The sequence below is a fragment of the Primulina huaijiensis genome, unplaced genomic scaffold (genome assembly GCF_012295235.1).
Source record: "Primulina huaijiensis isolate GDHJ02 unplaced genomic scaffold, ASM1229523v2 scaffold37775, whole genome shotgun sequence".
NCBI classification, from domain to species: domain Eukaryota; kingdom Viridiplantae; phylum Streptophyta; class Magnoliopsida; order Lamiales; family Gesneriaceae; genus Primulina; species Primulina huaijiensis.
In genome coordinates this window covers 564,426-585,861 of record NW_027358831.1, presented here as the reverse complement: position 1 = coordinate 585,861, position 21,436 = coordinate 564,426, and the positions used below count along the sequence as shown (strand labels likewise).

At 35.1% G+C, this 21,436-nt stretch overlaps 3 protein-coding genes across 4 annotated transcripts; 2 read left to right on the top strand and 1 right to left on the bottom strand.

The window, feature by feature from the left end:
* Positions 1 to 632: 632 nt before the first annotated feature.
* Positions 633 to 7,078, top strand: LOC140968735 (uncharacterized). The gene is made up of 10 exons (XM_073429819.1): positions 633 to 838; positions 1,578 to 1,816; positions 2,331 to 2,364; positions 3,171 to 3,301; positions 4,222 to 4,288; positions 4,825 to 4,924; positions 5,562 to 5,725; positions 6,034 to 6,080; positions 6,159 to 6,203; positions 6,443 to 7,078. Exons 1-10 carry the CDS (start codon positions 766 to 768, stop codon positions 6,818 to 6,820), a joined length of 1,278 nt encoding a protein of 425 aa, XP_073285920.1. The 5' UTR covers positions 633 to 765; the 3' UTR covers positions 6,821 to 7,078.
* A 2,131-nt stretch (positions 7,079 to 9,209) lies between these two features.
* Positions 9,210 to 14,265, top strand: LOC140968750 (long chain acyl-CoA synthetase 9, chloroplastic-like). The gene is made up of 11 exons (XM_073429849.1): positions 9,210 to 9,656; positions 9,954 to 10,034; positions 10,161 to 10,430; positions 11,574 to 11,705; positions 11,805 to 11,978; positions 12,072 to 12,301; positions 12,427 to 12,544; positions 12,890 to 13,021; positions 13,115 to 13,249; positions 13,477 to 13,683; positions 13,907 to 14,265. Exons 1-11 carry the CDS (start codon positions 9,210 to 9,212, stop codon positions 14,069 to 14,071), a joined length of 2,091 nt encoding a protein of 696 aa, XP_073285950.1. The 3' UTR covers positions 14,072 to 14,265.
* Positions 14,266 to 16,266: 2,001 nt separating this feature from the next.
* On the bottom strand, positions 16,267 to 19,088 carry LOC140968677 (amino acid permease 3-like). Of its 2 annotated transcripts, none has more exons than XM_073429709.1 (6): positions 18,910 to 19,088; positions 18,578 to 18,811; positions 18,298 to 18,391; positions 17,809 to 18,023; positions 17,506 to 17,657; positions 16,267 to 17,111 (listed from the first exon to the last, which is right to left on the bottom strand). In XM_073429709.1, the coding sequence occupies exons 1-6, from the start codon at positions 19,016 to 19,018 to the stop codon at positions 16,458 to 16,460; spliced, it is 1,458 nt and encodes a 485-aa protein (XP_073285810.1). In that variant the 5' UTR covers positions 19,019 to 19,088; the 3' UTR covers positions 16,267 to 16,457. The 2 variants fall into 2 exon arrangements, with proteins under 2 accessions (XP_073285810.1, XP_073285811.1); XM_073429710.1 differs by having other exon boundaries at positions 18,594 to 18,811.
* Positions 19,089 to 21,436: the final 2,348 nt, after the last annotated feature.

The window sequence follows — 21,436 nt, the reverse complement described above, 5'->3', positions numbered from 1 at the left end:
TCAATAATGAATTGAATAATTAAATTGGGTCATTAACCCATCAAATTAGCTCCATGCTTGTTCCACTCCCCGATTGATTGGTCTGTATTGCTGCAACTTTGTTCTTGTTAAAGTGCAAGGCGATGAACAAAACGGTCTCAGAGACCCAAAATTACATATGTATTCGAATAATTAATTTATTATATTCAAGTCGAACAATGAATCAAAGGCATGTGACTACATGTATTGATTTTTGTGAAATGTCTATGATCAATTTATGTATCATCTACAATGACCTCAAAATTTTGGTAAGTTTTATTTAATAAAAATTTCATGGTCATCAAATAATTATCGCAACTAATAGGAGACAACACAATTAATAATATTATTTAATATCACAACCATGAAAGTAATCAAATATATGCTAAAAACTGAGTTAAAACCCATAAATACATAAAATCTTAATTAAAAAAAACTAATATGATATAACACAATCAATTTTAAAAATATACAAACTTTTAGGCACTCGATCCAAGTTATCGACTTATCTCAGGGAAGAGATTGGGATCGCTTCATACTAATTTATAAAATCGTTTGGTCTCAATATAGAAATAGTTTTATTTTCACTATAAACTAAACAAAAAGTAAAAGAAAGTAGGCGACATGGTTTGGAGGATAAATGACACAACCAAACATCCCCTTATTCAAGACTCGAAGTTGTTCCTTCCCGGCTCGTATCTGCTTTCTTGGCGCTTGACTTGACTGCGAACCGTCGGGCGCCTTCTTATGACGAATCTAAAGACAGATTCCCCTCTCTCTCGCCGCATCGCCGCCTCTTTCCTCCGATTCCTCCACTCCGGTACGCACTTTAACAACGTATATTTATGTATTCGTGTATGCGTGTGTAGCTTTGTTCGGTTTGATTTCGATTAGGAAGTTCCAAAATTTATAGAAGCTGATTTTATATCGGTTAGGAAATGAGATACAGCTAGTCTGGTATTTTCTAGTCTCGATTCTGAATTGTGCGCCTGCCTCTTCTTTTTTTTTTTTTTTTTTTTTTTTTCTTGCGTTCAATGTAGGGTAGATGATTCATGACCTCATTGTTTTACTGAAGGATATATACATGTGCGTAGCTTCATTTGGTTCGAGTTTCACTTAGAAAGTTCCGGAACTAGTGGAAATTTCATTCGGTTTAATCAGAAATAATGCATAATTCTTCAGTTATGATAATTCGATTGTCTTGATAAACCGTTACAGCATAAATTTATAGGCTAAAAGAATTAGTACTATATTTTCAGTGATCTGCTGAAGTTTTCTTTTCCTTTTATATTCTTGGAATTATATTTTACAAAGCAAGGAACATTGTTCGAGGTTTAATAACTCGTATCAACAGTACATTTGTAAATTAAGTGTTCAAAAAGCTTGTAAAACTTGGCTTAAATCATTATTACATAGTTTTTAAAATTTAAAATATGCATTTGTTGTTTTTGTTTTTTGGGGTGGGGGTGTTGACGCTATAATAATAATGTATGAAGTTGAGTGGCCAATGATACTGGAAAGCATAATGGTAGTAACTTTTTATATATATATAAATGCAGTTGAACCTTCACCTGGAGTCGACAGTGAATCTCTTGAAGTTGCAAGGGATTGTATAGCAGAGGTTTTTAAGATTGATTCGTCCACACTGTGCAACCAATCAAATCGTGATTCGTTAATAGACATTTTCAGCTCTCGAGAATCAATTGCAGATTTTGAAACTGATAGCGCAGGAATTTCTAATGATGCATCTACATCCTCAGCCAAGAATTCTGAAGTTTTGGAGGCTTTGCTGTCATTGGTCTTTTTTCACTCTGTACACTGTATTATTAACTGTTATGTTAGTTGTCATTGGATTCTGACTACTTTAAATGCTTCCCAGTTAAGAGTTTTTAAAAATTTATGTAGAATTACAAAGCAAGAAACATTGTAGTTGGATTTGATTAATACACGTGGATATTTTATACATTTTTAAAATGATTTCATATGGAATGCCTGAAAGATATATGCTTATCTTTTTGGCTATATGACATGGAATAATACGTTGGCCTGTAGTAAACTGTTTTGTTTCCCTAATTTGAGAAATTTTTTTCCTTAGAATCCCAATGCTAGTAGTGGCAAATTGAAAGTGCATGCATGATTTTAGTTGTCTCTTACAGCTTTGCATTATTTTATTTCTCTCTCTTGCCAATATTCATCTAATCACGTTTGATGATATGGCTGCTGGGTGGGGTGAGGTTAAGGATGTTTTTTATGTTTATTCTTGGCCGTTCGCTATTATTTTTTAACTAAATCCTATTTTCTTCCACTATTAGGGACAAGATGCAACAAGAGAACAATATTCAAATGGTGAGAGCATATATTTTTATGTATTTTTCTTAAAAAAAGTTTATATGATATATGAAACATGATAGGAAAATCCTGTTCTTGTCATCGTGACACTATTACATGACCTGATGACCAGCTTACCATGGCAGTATCGGGATACTCGCGATTCTTATTTGAGTTAGCTTTTCTTTGTAAGTGCAGTGTATCTGAGGCTTCTTCCGTCTGCTCAACGTACTGAAACTATTTGAAAAAAAACTCGTCCTTAAAGTTGTAATCCTATTATTACACCTAGAATCCCTGTCCATTGGATGGTTTGTGATCATTGAGGGCTGATAGATCAAACATACCGGATAAAATATTGAAATAGTTGAAGAAAGATAAGAAAGAGTTGTATAGATGGGTAAGGGACAAAGACATTGACGATTTGGGTTGCAATTAATCTCATGATATCTTGCCAGATTGGTTTAATCCATTTCTGATTAGCATTTTTTGAAGTCTTGAAGAATTTGCAATCCTTGTACTTGATGAAAACTGTTTTCCTGTCAGATAGTAAATTTATAGAATACAGGGTTGGTTTTTGTAGATTGCTAAATTTGATGAAATTGTTTTTGGTAATAGAAAAGAGACAATTTGGACAAGGAATTACAGTATTTTCATGCTTTTCCGCCCAATGAGAGTTTCTTTTTTTCTTTTTTGCGTGTCTTTGCTGGGATCTGCTGGAGGTGCACCTTTATGAGGCCAAATAGCCTTTATTAGCTACTAATTTTTATTTATAATATTTTATAAATCTTTTAGTTGGCTGAATACAAAATCTTTTACATCGGCAGGGAAGGATGAACTTTTTGGGCAATTTTTTGGTGCTCTTGAAAAGATCCATTATTTCAATTGGATGCCCGATGGAAACGATGATCAAGTGCAGCTGGATAGAGCAACCCTTTTATTTCATAATGCAGTGGAGGTATGATGAGCTTTGTCGTGGTGAAAATTAAACCATGTTTAACAGCAATTTTTTACATCTTTTTGATCAATGGTTGATGTAACTTTCTTTCGGAAATACCTAATTTTTCTTTTCAGATTTGTTCATGAAACTCAGAAATGTATGTTTGTGGTATGTCGAGTCATTTTCTTACCTTTATGTTATGCTTGGTGTACTTCCGTTTATAGATTGAGCCAAGTTGGTGAATACTAATCCTTGATCTGAGATATTAGCTCATTAGCTGTCATTTCATCCTGTATTAGCAATTATTCCATTCCACCAACTATTTATCCTTCTTCTCGTTAAGTTAAAATACAATAGAATCAAAGTGGCTATTTGCCTTTGACCTGACAGATGAGTTTGATGATGTAAAATTTCGGAAGTAGGGATTTGGGTGGATGCCAATCACTGCCACTGTTTGTTGATGTCGTGTTACAAATTGGAAAACCTCCACCACACCACATCATCTCCACACCACATCATCTCAACTAGATGATACTGCTGGGTTAAGTTGCTAATGGAAGCGATGCTTAAAGAAACAAGAGTACCTTAGAGGTTATGGTGATGGGGCCATTTAGATGGCTCTTGAAATGGAAAGAATTTGAATCAGTACAATGTTTATGCTGTGGACATGATGCTCCAATACTCTGCGAAACGTTATTAGGACTTCATTATTTATTCCTGGCGCTTGCTTTGTTTTAGAGTTTGCGATGTGTCGTGCATCTTTATGTTATTTCATAGCTCTGATTGGATAAAACAATATGAACTGGAAATCTCATCAGTATAAGATGTTTCTTCCCTCAGATTGTAATTTCTTAAGATTATTGCCATTCTTCTTGATGGCTAGAGTTGCATTAAGCTCCTTGTATGACTTTTGATGAAGTTATAATTATGGGTATCAGGAAATGCAAATAGCGGGGTGTCAAACATTTGATAAAAAAAGCTTGGCAGAGACCTTCAAATCACAAGGTGCTTCATCGTGCGATGTTTTTAACCAAATTTATACTTCTCATTACTATTTTTGTTACCTAAACTTTCTCTTACTTGAAGTGCTATTATCATCTTGTTATGAGCTTGGGAATGATGGTTATGAATGTATTTTTCCAAATGATGCTCTCCTCGGGTCAGAAACCTCTTTGAGAAGTTGTCATGGCTGAGTGGCCGAGTATTATGAATTTTTTAGGCATTTGAACTATAAACAAATGCCTTTCCTGTTGAAACATTTGTTATTAATCGCAACTTATGATAGAAAATACATGCAACGTGTTGATGATGCATCTGTGTATCTCTTGATATTTCTTTTGTTATTTTTCTTTTTCCCTTCGCTATTATGGTAATGCTGATAAAAGATCACAATATGACGGTGGATTACTCGTGGTGCATGATTCCTGTGTGTTTTGTGTTCTTTACCATTTTTATTTATTTTTTACTGACATTTTTTTCTTGTGGATTGTTTATTGCTGATACAGTGATACATAATCAAATGATTCATTTTTGTATCGTAGGTAACAAAGCCATGCAGTCTAAGCTTTATAACGAGGCAATTGAGCTGTATACTTTTGCTATTGCGCTATGTGCAGACAACGCTATTTATTTTTGCAACAGGTCTGCAACATATTCACGGGAACTTGTTTGGTTTGTCGCTTATATAGTTGTATTACATATCTCCACATTCATGGAACGCCTTTCTGAAACTGGCTTCCAAAATGTTCTAAAATGCTAACTTATAATCTACCAGGACTACGTGTCAAACTGATGATTAACAATTTACGTAAAAGCTGGTTTAAAAGCCAACTTTATGTGATTATAACCTGAAGGAACATAGATTTCAGAATTGACCTGTGGGCATAATGAAGTTCTGCTATTTTTCGCCATTCCCTAAACTCTCATGATACCCTTTAAAAGCATATCCAATTTCATTCAGTCAGACAACGTCATTAAATGGTTTTTTAAATATCGGTTGCCTTCATTGTCACTTTAAAGATTTGATTATCGTATTTGAACTTTCATTGTTTTATTCATTCTTTTTTCATTGCTGTTTGTTTTTTTTGTTTCTCCTCTTCCCATGGTTGAGGAGTTCTGCTCCGGTGTTGCAATTTAGGTCCAGTTTTAGCAATTTCATTTTTCCTTCTCCCAGGCTAATATTTTCTTCGTGACTTTACCATGTTACATTATAGACTTGTTTTTCTTCTTTTCTCCATGTATATTTATGATTGAACTGTATTGATCATAAAATTCTCAGGGCAGCTGCATATACCCAGATTTATCGCTATGCTGAAGCAGTTCAAGATTGTCTGAAATCTATAGAGATCAATCCAAACTATAGCAAGGCATATAGTCGTTTGGGGTTTGCTTGTTATGCTCAAGGGAAGTACAGGGATGCAATTGACAGAGGATTTAGGAAAGGTTGGTGGTTTCAATTCATTTTACAAACATTTATCCTGCTTATGTATGAAAATAACGACTATAATCAGGACAATGTTTACTCCTTTGTCTAGTCTTGGCTGCATGTGCCATGGGAATTTAAGCTGCATTGGCTTTAGAACAAAGACATGGAACTGAGTTATTTATCAAATCTTTCACCTCGTTTTCTTATGTTTGATTGACATTCTCATATTCTTGCGACTGGATACTTTTTTATACTCAGTAAAACTTGAGATTCTTTAGTTTGTGGAAAATTGACCTCTCTAATATAGATATCATTTTCATGGCAGCTTTGGAACTTGATCCTACTAATGATGCGGTGAAAGAAAATATCAGGGTTCGTTGATGAATAAACTACTGTTTTGTGTGGTGATCCGATGCTTGCTCTTGATTTTAATCTATTCTTAATTTTTAGGTTGCTGAACAGAAATTAAAAGAAGAGCAGCAAAGACCTTATCAGGTACCAGTTTCATTCCCCAGCCACACGCCCTACTTAAAAGTTACGTTTCATGGCATGTGAAAATGAAAGAGATCACTAATATTTATGCGTGAAATACTAAATGAACATCATCAGGAATTTTGGAAGTTGTGAATTGTTGTCGATGATCAGGTGTAAGATGAACGTATCATTTTAGAACTGGATTGGAAATTCTTTTCAATTATTAATGCGTACAGTTCTATTTCTATTCCCCCATGCAGAATTCAGCCTCCACCAGTCACGGAGAATCAAGTCAACAATCTGAAGGTGGATCAAGAAGTCGTTTTGCAGCACCGCCACCATTTCCTTCCATGCCATTCAACGTTGATGCTCTTCCTACGGATTTCGCTAGCATGCTAAGAAACATGTCCGCCTATGGAAATCCAGGACAAATATTTGAAAACCAACCTGCGGGACAAAGTGAGACTGGTGCACATGCTGAGCCAGAGATAAGAATAGGTGGGAACATTAATCTCAATGTTAACGAACTACCTGAAGAGGTATCTGGGGCATTTAGGTCTATGATGGGGATGTTTTCAGGAACATCGCCTCAAGATAATCAACAAGATGACTTCCATGGAAGATCATCATCAAGCTGAGAAGATGAATATTCTCTACAGTCACGTTGATTTTCTCCCTCTAGTTGAGAGGTGTTATGTTGACCTAGGATATTGGTTTTTTTTTTTTTTTTTTTTTTTTTTTTTTTTTTGTGTTTAAGGACCGTGCATGATGCTCATTTGTATGTCACAAGTTACCCCGGTGTGGGTGGCTTTGTCTTTAATGCTAGAGATACAAACGGATTAAATCGAGCAAATATTTTTAGCTAGCCCAAATCTAAAGAATGAACTATTTTAGTTTGAGTGTGAGAATTTGTTATGACTCAATCCTCAAAAGCTAACTATTGAGAAGGTGTCCAAAACTCACAAGATAGGCTTTACATGTGAGAAGAACCATGACACGTTACATACTTTGTTCCAAACCTGTTATCAATTCTATCCAGCAATGATTCAAAATATGAGTTCGGATAGTGAAGTTGCATAATTTTATCATAAATTATAAATGAACTTTAGAAAATGTATATTTTAAATTATGAGCCAAAGGTTTTATGTGATACGCAACGATCGCCAATATTAATTATCGACAATGCGTTTCTTAATTTAAAGCTTGTATCTGTAAATATGCTGGCAAATTTTACATCCAGTGTGATTTTTAATGTGATATTGTATTTACTTTGAATTGAATATTATCTTGTATTTATTGTGTTGTATGTATCTTTTCCTGGAGTGGGTCTCATGTGAGACCGTCTCACGGATTTTAATCTGTGAGACGGGTCAACCCTACTCATATTCATAATAAAAAGTAATACTCTTAGCATAAAAAGTAATACTTTTTCATGGATGACCCAAATAAAAGACGCGTCTCACAAATACGACCCGTGAGACCGTCTCACACAAGTTTTTGACTCTTTTCCTGTGGATACATATGATGGAATAATCAAATACTAGCAAATCAAACGATTGGATGAGAGTCAAAGAGTCATTGTACTCAAATAAATTCTAGGATGTGAAATGGTGTTTGAATATTAGTGTATCTTATACATGCATATAAATAACAACAAAGTAAAAATATATTTTTTATATCAGTAAATACAAAATACATGGTTTACTAATTATTAAGGATAAATAATAATTATACAAACTTAATAATTATATCAACATAATATTATTCGTTTTTTACTGTCTAAAAGTAAACATTTTAAAATTACTCCCACTATGTAGGACCAAAAGTTTGTCATTTTATCAAAATTAATGATTAGTGGGAACAGTGTAATCAAATATTTTAAACCACATCGATAGGAGTCCAAATGACATGGTTCGATCGCACATCCCCATGAATAATTATTATATTATATCTTTGATACAGTGTTATTATTATTTCACTTTTTGTTATTTAAGGTAATGCAAATATTCTCATAAAGTATTTTGATTCTCAGTTTGATATTTTTATTTATTTTTGTTTCGTCAATACAAAATATAGAGATATCAAAATGTGTTTGGCTCACTTAATTGTGGGCTGTGATGACTTGCGAGTCAGTCCGCCTCCACGCGTGTGGTTAAAGGGAAACCTCCGTCACCCTAAAACAAAAATTGCAGTCTACCTTCAATCTTTCAGAGAATCCTAACTCCTAGTCCTCGTTGTCTCCGTCTCTCGGCAGCCAAGAAAAAGCCTAAAATAATCTCGAGTTTGAGAATTTCATTTTCGTGCTGATTTGGAGTAATGCCAGTAATTTCCAACCAATTTATGATATAATTTGTTGGAATTTCCTGGGAAAGATCGATTTTTTTTTTTGTGTGTGATTGATTGCTTAGAGGTATACTAGCTTTTGTTAAATAAAAGTACCTTATTTAGAATTTCTCATAAATGCGTGTAATTGGGGTTTTTCTTCAATATAATTGCGCTATTCTGTTTTACCAACTTGGGCATAAATTAATCATTTGCGTGAAGATATTACCTTTTCGTTAGTTGCTTTTGTTTTCCTATTTCTTGAAATGGGTCTCTTTGGTGTTCTCTATTCTTCAATGTTACAATGTCATGTCTATGGTTGCTTGATCAGTGTGGACTAATGCAAATAATGCTGTCATGTGTGTGGAGTAAAGTGGTTTTTAGAAAGCTTTTAGATGAATCTTTTGCTGTATAATTCATTTTATCACGCCTCGGAATGGTTTTATTTATTTTTTTTAGTAAGATTCTAGAGAAGTATGTGTTGTTGCGTCGGTTGACCGGTTATTTTGGTGAAGTTAGACATTCCAACTTTGCGTGCAAAAATGGGTTGTTTGTTATTGGCTGAGAGTTGATTGATCTTTAGTCAAAACCATCTCGGTGAAATTATGCAATTCAATGAAGAAAATTGTTTAATAATATCCTTATGGTCGTTTCTTTCTACATCTTAAGGATTTTTTCGATTTTTCTGGCTCTGCCTTGGACAGAATGGGTCCTTATTATATTGGAGCAATTATTCCACTTGTGCTTGCGCTGATAATTCAGAACACCAAAAAAGAGAAGAAAAGAGGTTTGGCAGTGGATGTTGGTGGGGAAACTGGTTATGCAATTCGAAACAGCAGATTCGCATCCCCGGTGGAAACAGCGTGGGAAGGGGTTACAACTCTTGCGGAGCTATTTGAGCAGTCATGCAAAAAATATACTTATAATAAGTTACTGGGGACTCGGAAATTAATCACGAAAGAAGTGGAAATATCTGCAGATGGAAGGTCTTTTGAGAAGGTCCATTTAGGTGATTATGAGTGGTTGAGTTATGGACAAGTTTTTGAATCCGTCTGCAACTTTGCCTCTGGTTTAGTGCAACTCGGACATCAAAGGGGGGAACGTGCAGCAATCTTTGCTGATACATGTGAAGAATGGTTCATTGCATTGCAGGTAAATAATATGCTTGTTACATAGGAACAACATTCACTATTCTTTTCCTAATGAAACTGCTTTGTAAGTCATAATATCATCTTTATGTTTGACACCCATATCATGATTGATTATATTCTCTGATAACAGATATATTAAATATGCGGCCATCTGGGATTGTGTTTATGCTCCAAATTTCACTTTCATTAATCCACGAAATTAGGAATACCTTTTCAGTTGTGAATAATGCGTTGACTTTGATAAATTTTATGCTCTGATGCTTACAATAACTTCTAATCATAAATTTCCTTGGATCAGGGCTGTTTTAGGCGCAACGTGAGTGTTGTGACAATTTATGCATCTTTAGGGGAAGAGGCTCTGTGTCACTCATTTAATGAGGTATTTCTTTCGGTTTTCCAGTTATTGGAGGCCATTTATACTTAAATCGTCAGCCAATAGATGCTCAAATATGTATCACATGCCTATATATTTCACTCATGCATGAAAAATGCCACTCTGTTTCAGACTGAGGTTACCACTGTGATTTGTGGATACAAAGAACTGAAGAAAATAGCAAATATAAGTGGACAGCTTGACACTGTCAAGCGGATAATATGCATGGACGAAGAGTTTCAGTTGGATAATCCACTGGGTTCTGGCAGCAGTAGCTGGGCCATCACTTCTTTTTCCAATGTAGAAAAGCTGGGTCGTCAACATCCTGTTGAAGCAGACTTACCTCTTTCGGCGGATATCGCTGTGATAATGTACACGAGTGGTAGTACTGGTTTGCCAAAGGTCAGAGAGTTAAACATCAAAAAATATATTATGGAATTAAATTTGATGTATGTTAGACTACGATGGACTTTTAATATGATATCATTGTAATTCAGTTGTCTGAAAGAATTTCTACCATATTTGTTTCAAGATTTTTTAACCTTTGTGAAGTGTTGATCGTTTTATTATCAATTAAGATAGATTGGTGGAGTTTCAGACCTCTAGGCATTATTTTCTTGATGCAAGTGTTCATGGTTCGGCCATGTAAAGCTTATGCCGTGTTGCATTCTTTTTTCATGTCACTTCTTTGCCTTACCCGATATGTGATGCTAATTAAGATTGTTTTAATTTCAGTTCATTGTCTAGTATTTGGCAAAACTAGATACATTGACCGACCTAGAAATATGGGGTAAAAATATTCCATGGCTGCACGGTTCCCATCTATTAGTGACAATTCAAATGTGTAATAAAGTTAATTTTTAGTGTTATCATTAATAAATTGAATTGGTAGCATATTTATCTTCTTTGGGCACCTAAAATCCTACTTGAAGATAGAAAAGAAAAGGTATATGGACATAGTTCCTCCTTTGTGAAATGGAAGATGATGGAACTTTAGATTATGCATTGGTTTAGACTTGATTTTTTTCATTTCGCGAAGCTGAATCAAGTCTCAAAGTGCTTGAGAAATCTCCCTGTGCGTAAATGTTCATTTTTCTCTAGCTCTCCAAACTGCATGGTTAAGCTTTTTGAACAACTTTTGTTACCACGTACTGTATGCCAATGGACTGGTGGTTCTTGATTTTATTGGGCCATACATTCATGTAGCAATCATTTATGTAAGTCTCTCTTTTTAAATAAATAGTTGAATTAATAGCTTGCTAAGCCAAGTATCAATTGTGATAGCTTATTGGCAGGTTTGTGTCTAATAACTGGTAACCAACCATGAATATTGCCAATGATAGGGCTAAATTTAGTGCATGAATGCTTTGGTTTTAGGAGCACTAATAAATATGACTGTTTTCAACTTACAAAATTTTGATAGTTTTCTTATTTAACTTCCCATTGGTTTTATTTAGTTGGTTGGTGTTTAAAAAATACATGTTTTATTTTATCACAAGTTACCAAATCAGATCCCAAGTTAATATTATTTTTTTAATCATTTAGGGCGTTATGATGACACATGGCAATGTTTTAGCGACAGCATCCGCTGTGATGACAATTGTTCCTGGACTTGGAAATCAGGATGTTTATTTAGCTTACCTACCACTGGCTCACATTCTTGAACTAGCAGCTGAGGTATGAAATGCTATCCAGTTAATTTTGTGCATATATAATGTATAATATGATGATTGGTCAATCCCTTTAAAATATATTAGGAATCTTATTTTACTGCAGACTCTTATGCCAGCAATTGGAAGTTCTATTGGATATGGATCTCCTTTAACTCTTACTGATACTTCTAACAAGATTAAGAAAGGAACAAAAGGTGATGCCACGATACTAAGGCCAACATTGTTGGCAGCTGTTCCAGCTATTCTTGACCGTGTCCGAGACGGTGTGCGTAAAAAGGTCTGAAATCTCTTCATTTTCTAGATGCTTTGCTCTTTTCTGTTTTTCTTAAATTTTAAATTGAGTTCGAGCAATATTCTGGTAAAACTTCAGATAGATGCTACTGGTGGACTGTCCAAGAAATTATTTGATTTGGCGTATGCTCGTAGATTGTCTTCATTAAATGGCAGCTGGTTTGGGGCGTGGGGCTTAGAGAAACTTTTATGGGACCTTTTGGTTTTTAGAAAAGTTCGAGCGATTTTGGGTGGTCAGATCCGTTTCATACTTTCTGGAGGTGCTCCACTTTCTGGTGACACTCAAAGATTTATCAATATTTGTCTTGGGTTAGTATTAATTATTCGTTGACTAAATTGCAAATCGGTCGTTTCTTCCATGTCCCCATAATTATTGTTATTTTTTAAAAAAATATTAGTTTGTTCATCTTCAACTCATTGTTTGCTATTTTCAGTGCTCCAATAGGTCAAGGATATGGCCTCACTGAAACCTGTGCGGGTGGGACTTTTAGCGAATATGACGATACATCTGTTGGTCGTGTTGGTGCCCCTCTACCCTGCTCTGTCATCAAGGTATAATAATTCAACATCGCTTCCCATCTATGATGCTGAATATTCCTAGCTTCCTATAATTTAGGAGTTCAATATTGTATTCTGATGTTAGTTCTTGCATTTGAATTGCCAAAGAGAGAGAAAAAGTTTTAAAACAGTTCATGGGTGCATCTTTTTTGGGTAAAAAGTAATCTTTGATGTTATCTTCTTCGTGTAAGAAATAATCACAGCCTTCATATGCACTGATTCTGGATTCACTGCATGTCATGTCTTCTTAAACCTGGACACATGTTTGCAATATTCTATAATTGTTTTTCTGGACACGCTTTTAAATACTTTTTACTTTAAATATTTGAAAATTTTTAGTTGGTTGATTGGCCTGAGGGAGGATATTTAATAACCAATTCTCCAAAACCACGGGGAGAAATTGTTGTTGGTGGGCCGAATGTTACACTTGGATACTTCAAAAATCAGGAGAAAACGAAGGAAGTATACAAGGTAATCATTTCTGTTCTTTGCTTAATTCTTGCATCATATGTCTTTTAAGAATATGGTTTTACTAGTCCATTTTTATTTCTCTGTCGTTCAAAGGTGGACGAGAGAGGAATGAGGTGGTTCTACACTGGTGATATTGGCCAATTCCATGCTGATGGTTGCCTTGAGATCATTGACCGCAAAAAGGACATTGTAAAACTCCAACATGGGGAATATGTCTCCTTAGGAAAGGTAAGGTACAAATGAAGAAAGTGACAGGCCAGAGGGGTAGGCATGGGTGATCTCTCCCTCGTCTATTTTCTATATATTCCATTAAATTTGATTTTGGCCCCCTTCAATTTTTTGAGTTTTAGTTTTGCTCTGTTACTCTTGGATCTGCTGCTGAAAGTGCTTTTATATTTATGTTTGTTTTCTGGTAAGATTAGTCTCCTTTCAGTTTTCAAAGATTTCCTATGCAGGTTGAAGCTGCTTTGAGTATTAGCCCATATATCGACAACATAATGTTGCATGCCAATTCTTTCCATAGTTTTTGTGTAGCCTTAGTGGTGGCTTCACAGGCCGCTCTGGAAGCCTGGGCTTCGAACCAAGGGATCTTGTATTCTAACTTTTCGGACTTGTGCGAGAAGGAAGAGACACTGAAGGAAGTCTCCAGTTCAATACTAAAGGTACTAATAAGTCTGATCGATTATCAGCATTCATGAATTTATTACAAAGTCAATCTGATTCAAACTCAACCTTGTCTCGATAAAAATTTAATTACTTTAGCTCGAACTCGATATTTTAAACACCTTTAAAAAAATTGCATTTTTTTTTAAATTTTGAATCAACTCTCTCACTTTCACTTTTGGGTCTATTAAGATTGTTTTGCTACATTAATCTTCTGTGCAGGCAGCAAAGGCAGCTCGACTAGAAAAATTCGAGATCCCTGCGAGGATCAAGTTACTTTCTGAAGCATGGACTCCAGAATCTGGCCTTGTTACGGCGGCACTCAAGCTCAAGAGGGAAGTCATTCGGAAAACCTTCTCCGACGATCTTAACAAGCTATATTCATAAAGAAAATTAAAATATAACCTTTTTACATGTGTGCAGATACCTTAAAATTTTGGTTACAGCATTTTCATTTTCTCTTTGTTAATTGAATCTCAACATTTTGGTATACTTTTTTTGGGTTTTTTTCCTTGTAATGCGGAGATTGGTGGCTCCTTTTACCGAATAATTTTTACATCATCCATTCTAACCTTGTACAATTATGTGCTCGATTTTTTTTATTATATAGAACTTGTGTTTTCAAAAAATTATACAAAAAAATTCAAATCTTTTTTTATGGGAAGTACAAATTCAGTGTGTTATAATACAATAGCCACTTTTGAACACACCTCGTTTGAGCGCAGAAGCACCACACAAGCTAACACTTTCTTTCTATATATGTAAGATACGTTCATTTCATCTCATTTTCTGTTTCTCATGCTAAAGCACGCACGCAGAGAAATTAAAATGAAAGAGTGCAACAGAGATGGTTTCAGTGAATGCTGCTATTTACGTCCAACACACATAGTTGTAGGTGTTTGTGCGTTTTGCCTGAACGAGAGGCTCTTAGTTTTAGCAGCTAATCCACACCAAACCCAAGTCTGTCACCTTCACCAGAACAAAAACATCCACACATTCTACGATATTTTATCTGCCAAAGTTTTGGATCGTCAGATCGAAGTTAAACCGAAGAAATCAGATCATCAGAATCTGATCATCACTTCATCATCTGTGTACAGCCAAGAAGGTATGATTTGCTGACTAGAAAATGTAGTCCTACTTTATTTGGATGCAAACTCTACTTTTTTAGAAACTTTTTATGTGATAGAACCTAAGATTCTTTTATTTCAATCAAATTTGAAGATACTGGTATTGCATCATGGGACAAGGAGAACATCTCCAAAGCACCACTTGATCATCAAAGTGAATATGACAACTGCAATGATGCCAAGAAGAATATCAAAAGTGTGGTAAATCACGTGAAACATCACGCGACGGTGTTGAGGTGGCGAAGGCGTATTGACCACATCATCCATCTCATTAGATGGAAGAGGTCCAACAAAGGCAGTATGTGCCATGACGCAAAGCTTGAAGGTAGCAAATTTTAGATATGGATGGATGAAGAATCTCACAAAGGATAAATGGCTTTTTTGGATAGAACGGGAATATCCACAGTTTCTAATTCTGGGGCATTAATTTTAATAGATAATGTAATACTTCCGTTCTTACTTTTGTCGAGCATATGTTATTTACATAATAAATTTGTTATTTTTAAGATGAACATATACCATTAATATATGAGTAGAATAATTAATCGATAATACCAAAAATATCATTAAGAAGAGTTCAAATATTAGTCAATATTTTGAATGGAATAAAATCAGGTTATCATGTTACTCGGAGTCGACTCAAGCTTCAGTTCGATTTCTAATCTCATTCAACTGAAATTTAACTAATAATTTAACACGACTAATTAAATCAATTATTCTCGTATATTTTATTTAATCGTTTCGAACAGTAAATATACATATTATATTAATACAGTGAAGAATACTTTTATTGGAATAAATAACTTAAAAAAGGGATAGTGTGAAAAAATAGCAATATTAAAAAGGCCAAAATATATGTTAACAAGAAAAAGGGACCCATCCCTCTTATCCACCAAAATAATCAAGAAAATGGAGCTTGGATAAAATGTAAAAGGGAACACCTTTATTTTGCTTTAATTTTAAAGGTATCCTATTGTCAAAAATACTTTAGAGGGCACATTTATATTGATTTGTCATTGCATGTAAAATGTCCATATTTGCTCAAAAGTATACATTATTTAATACACCTAGCAACAATCCTATGGCGAATTGGTAGGCCTCTAAATGAGACTCTGCAACAATCCATGTGCTCAGATTCTGCAACTTTGGAATTAACATTTTGTAAAAAATTGCCCAATTGCTTAATTGGACATTATTTTCATCATCTCTTAATTAGCTTGCAAATTTGAATACACCATAGCGAGAAGTTATTCTATGCTCAAGCGAGGGTAGTTCGCACTCTATCTTAATATCATTAAATCATGTGGATTTCTCATTTATCGATAATCAAGAACTAAAATGTTGTTACAGGATAAACATTACACGGAAGAATCTCTAATATTGTGTGGGTTCTAAGCATCAAACATTAATTCGTTTGTCTCAAATACTATCATCAACAACAAAGGTGCTCTTTTCTTAAGAATTCTTTAAAACTACCCAACGATTCTTGAAAAATAGTGAAGCTTGCCGTTTAAAGTCAAGAAACAGTGCATACATGGCCACTTTTTACAATTGCATAATACAATGAAATCCACGTACAACACTTGAAGCTTGTGCTTGTTTTGAACACAAACTAAAATTAGGAGTTAAAATGAAAGCAAGTGTCAACTCTTGAATGGCTTGTAAACCTTAAGATGAGCAGCGACTCCGGCAATAGAACCTGCAGCAGCTGCAATAGATACAATCAAGCAAGTGACACTTAGAATCTGAAAGCCAATCCATCTGGCACTCCATGTGGGAATCCTTTTCTGCACAATGTACATTTCCACGGGGAAGTAGACCGTTAGTGGCCAGAATCCCAACGCGCCAAGAATCCCAACGATGTCTGTAAAGAACGGCAGTGCCATAGCAATGACATTAGTGACGACCACAAAAATCGATCTCCAAACAAGCCTAAAGAGATTGAGCTTGTAAGGCTCGTAGCCTGGGATGGGGATGGGGATGAGGATTTCTTTGGTGATGAATTCGCTTTCAGGAAACCATGTGGCGGCCGTTTCTTGGACAAACGCGAAAAGGGGTTGACAGAATACTTGATATGCTCCAACGAGATGGATTATAATCGCAGCATTCGCTATATCAATAAGCCAAGAGGGACTGAAATAGCCGAAACCGGTGAGTAGGTTTCCAGGGGCTTGGTCTCCGAATGCTGCATAGCCGAAGCAGGCACATGACATGTAGAAAACTGTTGTCACTATTACGCTTAGTGAAGTGGCTTTTCTCATGGTCTTGTATTCGGATGGTGGAGATTTGATCGTATCCTACCAATTGAAAACAAATAGATCAGAACAAATTTTTGTCAGTGAGTTAAAGTTCAACCAGAGAGTAAAAATAAGATGGAAACTATTTTCTCAAGATTTTGAGCTCCTCGGAGATTGCCCAACAATGATACAGGATTTTTGGTCATGGGATCGATCAAGTTCGCTGAAGAAATCTATGTAAAAGTACATACATTTATCTACATGTATATACGACATGAAAGTGGCAGTTCATTCCATCAAAGTGGGCGACTGGCCTTACAGCAGCGATTAGTTCGTGTCTCACTCTCACCCAAATTAACCTTACACAATCAAATCAATAATAAAATATAATCTCATCACTTTACCATCATCACTCGTCTTAATCCTGGTTTCTAGTGCAAACATTCAAGGATACCTGAATTTCAATGAGAACGAGGGAGAAAGAATAGGCAAATGCGATGGCTCCAAGGGCTTGAAAGCTCCTCCAGATTTTTGCTGCTTGAGTTACTTCTCCTGGACCGGTGCCAACGGTAACCCCAGTTAGACTTCCCTTGATTTTCCCGTTTTCTGTCATTCAAATCTTCCAATGTAAAAAAACAACATATTTGATCGATGAGAGGCGGCCACCACCCTCGAAATAACTCAAATTTCATGTAGTGTCTCCCATGCAAGTCACCCCATTGATTAAATTTTGAAGTCTGCATATGAATTCCCTTACCTGCAAGCTTTGAAATGCCTATAACAAGGCCAATGGTGGAATACGTGAAGGACATAACAGCCGCAACGATAGAGAGCCACCATATTTGGTCGAAATTCGGGATTTGAGAGAGTATTACTTCAATCACACCAAATGCAATCATGTAAGGCTTGCTTGAAATTATGCAGGGACTGTCCTTTCCTTTTATGTTGAAGCAATAAGACCTCATAATTGCCCTGTACAGTAATGTTCATCAAATTTCCTGTCACACCAGGTGCATTTCACGCCATGCCTACTCAAATGGGATCCTCTAGACTCTCACAAACAGAACAAATGCAATTTCATTTGTAATATTTTGGAATCTCTAGAGTACTATTCATGTGTCTATCCACTTGTATGAAAAAAATTTCAAATTAATTTTCTGAAACAGGCATTGAAATCACTGGTCTATCGGGCTACATTACAGTTCCATAGTCAATGAAATATAAGCGGCCTTGAATACATTCTTACATCATGCTTAAAGAAGAAGCTATGGTGTAGCCAATAGCAGCCCCAAAAATATTCAAATACTGAACTGCTCCACATGCTTTAACCTGGATCCCACCTGAAATTCAAGAAAATATCCAGTAAGTCCTGTAAGTCCAAGCATACATTATACAAGTAGAATGCTGAGATGGGTAAAATTTAAAAAAAGTTACCAACTTTACGTATTTTTCCGAATATCAGATGCACCAAGTGGAGCAAACATTCAAAAAATTAAATCATATCTAAATGCAACATTTCAAGTTACCTAGATGAGCCCGTACTGCTTCCATGTAAGTGTGGTTTCTCTTTCCGGCATGGGGGTTGCCGGCCCGGTAAGACGTAGCCAGAAGCAAAGAATTGAAATATGTCACCAATGAGAAAAAAAGCAACATAACCGGACCTGCCAACCATCCCAACTGCGCCGTTGCCCAAGACAAGGACAGAACTCCAGAGCCAATAACTGCCGTTATAATGTGTGCACTAGCAGTCCATACAGTTCCTATCGACAAACCAAAAATGCAAGAAAATGTTTGACAATACTACGTACTCTAAATGCAGCATTGATGCATTATGAATCCAATAATTATAAAGACGAACCGGTTCTTTTGAGTCGACCATCGTCGTCGAGATAGGTGGAGGAGCCTCCCTCCGGAGGCACGTTGATGGAGAGTTCAATGGCAATCGAGTCTCTATTGTCACGCACCATTGTTTGGTCTCTTTCAACTCAAGATCCAATCCAATGCAAGAATGAAAATAACAGAGTTGTAGGACAGAGAGATTCAAAAAGTTAGGCTACTATTCAGGAAGATGAAATAATTAGTGTGTATATATATATATGGATTGACAAATTTAGTTCATGCAGTGTAGAAATTTTCCACTGTATTTTCTTTATTACCAAATTCCAATACACAAACATTACATGCACACGTCAAAGAATTTGCATGCATACTTTTTCTAAATCCATACAAAACAATCCAAATTAAATTAAAAGTTATTGAAAATTCAACTTTAGTTTATAAATTACAATTTACACTCGATCCACCATGAAAAGGGACAGTGGGGGGAATATTTAATATGGATTTAATTTGTGGTGACGATTCAGTAAATTTCTCAAATTGTTTTCTTGAGAATCATACTTGCTAGATGACTCGTTACGTCGCGTCGAACATTTGCATGTTAGATAGATTGCATTAAATATTTCAGTCGGTGCAAACTAATATACGTAATTAATATATTAAAACAAAGCTAATTTGAAATTAAATTAGCATATTAATATTTTTAAATTTAAATCATTATTATGAAGCAATTAGGATACATTAGTATCTCAAAAGTCAAACAAAATGAACACTAACTTTAACATAATTTTAATATATAGTTTGGGTGCATTATTATTGATCCTATAATTGGTTTTTAGGAGTTGCCGGGAAAATTATGTTTTTGGGGTTTTTAATTACGTTTTTTTGTCATGTTATAAGTCAATTTATTTTTTAGTTTACTAATTTATATTTTTTAAATTTTTTTCATTTTTTATCGAAATGCTAAGGTAAAATTAAATAATGACGACGAAAATTATTGACACGGGGACAAACATTCTTACATATCCAATGCAACGGAAGCTGTGGGGTCCTTAGCTTCTAATCGTTATTACAATGCAATTTGATTAGGGTTAATTAATTACAGCGGAAAACGAGTTTAAAATTTCTTTACAATGAGCCCAAAATATGCTATTTGAATACTAAAAATAGTATTTCATCTCACAACATAAAACATGCCCACACATAATCAAAACAACTCATACAACAACAAATCATATCCTCGGGACATACCCCGGTATATAGATACATATACATATATACTGGGAAACAACCACTAAACCTCAAATCAAACTATGACTCCCTCCAGAAGCACCCTCTCCGGTCTCCTGATATCTTGGAGTACCTGTCATTGTCAACATACAAAGACAACAACAGCCCCATCTGGGGTGAGCAAAGCTCAGTCTGAAGCAACCACAATATATACCACAGATATCTAAACAATGATATATGATATGCAATGCATGTATGTCGTGGAGGTATCAGGTCAAATGCCCATCCACTGAGCACATGTTAGAGTCAATCGAATCGCTATCAAATCAATGCTCGAGCTGGCACACCGGCCTCAATCAGGGATAATCGTATGATAGCGTCGACAAAGCGCCATCAAATCCCAAATCACAATCAATCATCGGGGCCACAAATGACTATGCTTTAAGGGTCATGTAATACCAAACATAGCATTGTGTTCACAAACCCCAGAATCAAATCAAATCATATCACGGTATCCAAGGATCATAGCTCAACGTGCATTTCATGTATGCCACATCAACTCAACAAATAAGGCATATAGACATGTATCTCAATCCAATCAATCAAGCATATATCATATAATACAGATACCTGTCGTATGTTACCCGGTCGCAACATACCTCAATTCTTCTTTTCCAATTGATGTAGCTTGGAGATTGCAGTATAATAATCTATCTACATCAATAACACATTCTTTTCAATCAATAATTTCATTCAATATCAACAATAGAAGTTTCAAATATCTTTTGAAACTTTAAAATTCATATCAAATTCAAATTATAGCATAATTCAATTCCGACTTCAAAACTTAGTTTTTTGTCGGTTATTCTACCGCATATATTTATCAGAATTAATAATAACTGACAAATAATTCTTAAATCTCAATTCAACTATTAAAATTTTCTAATTATAATAAATTAGGAATAATTCGAAATAACATCACTATAATCTTCTCTACTTCGTTAAAATCATACATTATTCAACAAATTTCAATTTCTGTATGATTTAACAATTTTTCGGATTTATTCCAAAAATCGACGAATTTCAAACATCACCAAAACTACAAAATTTATACCTCAAATCGAAGACCTCGTATCAACGATCTCAGAACTGAAGTCGGTTCGTCGATTGGATAAACTGATAAATCACACGATCGAAAAGAAAATCAACAACCATATTCCTCTCGCCTCTCTCTCTCTGTTCAAACTTGCAGTGAATGAATTCATTCACGATTCACTGAAAGTTTGCATTTATCTTTTTTTTTTTTTATATTATATTAT

Excerpts from the sequence above, each read along its gene's own strand:
- LOC140968750 (XM_073429849.1), top strand. The coding sequence starts at position 9,210 with ATGGGTCCTTATTATATTGGAGCAATTATTCCACTTGTGCTTGCGCTG. Across the intron at positions 10,431-11,573 it reads GTAGTACTGGTTTGCCAAAG|GGCGTTATGATGACACATGG; the intron begins GTCAGAGAGTTA and ends TTAATCATTTAG. Across the intron at positions 12,302-12,426 it reads TTTATCAATATTTGTCTTGG|TGCTCCAATAGGTCAAGGAT; the intron begins GTTAGTATTAAT and ends TGCTATTTTCAG.
- LOC140968735 (XM_073429819.1), top strand. The coding sequence starts at position 766 with ATGACGAATCTAAAGACAGATTCCCCTCTCTCTCGCCGCATCGCCGCC. Across the intron at positions 3,302-4,221 it reads TATTTCATAATGCAGTGGAG|GAAATGCAAATAGCGGGGTG; the intron begins GTATGATGAGCT and ends TATGGGTATCAG. Across the intron at positions 6,204-6,442 it reads AGCAGCAAAGACCTTATCAG|AATTCAGCCTCCACCAGTCA; the intron begins GTACCAGTTTCA and ends TCCCCCATGCAG.
- LOC140968677 (XM_073429709.1), bottom strand. The coding sequence starts at position 19,018 with ATGGTGCGTGACAATAGAGACTCGATTGCCATTGAACTCTCCATCAAC. Across the intron at positions 18,392-18,577 it reads AGCAGTACGGGCTCATCTAG|GTGGGATCCAGGTTAAAGCA; the intron begins GTAACTTGAAAT and ends CTTGAATTTCAG. Across the intron at positions 17,658-17,808 it reads AGGCATTTCAAAGCTTGCAG|AAAACGGGAAAATCAAGGGA; the intron begins GTAAGGGAATTC and ends TTTGAATGACAG.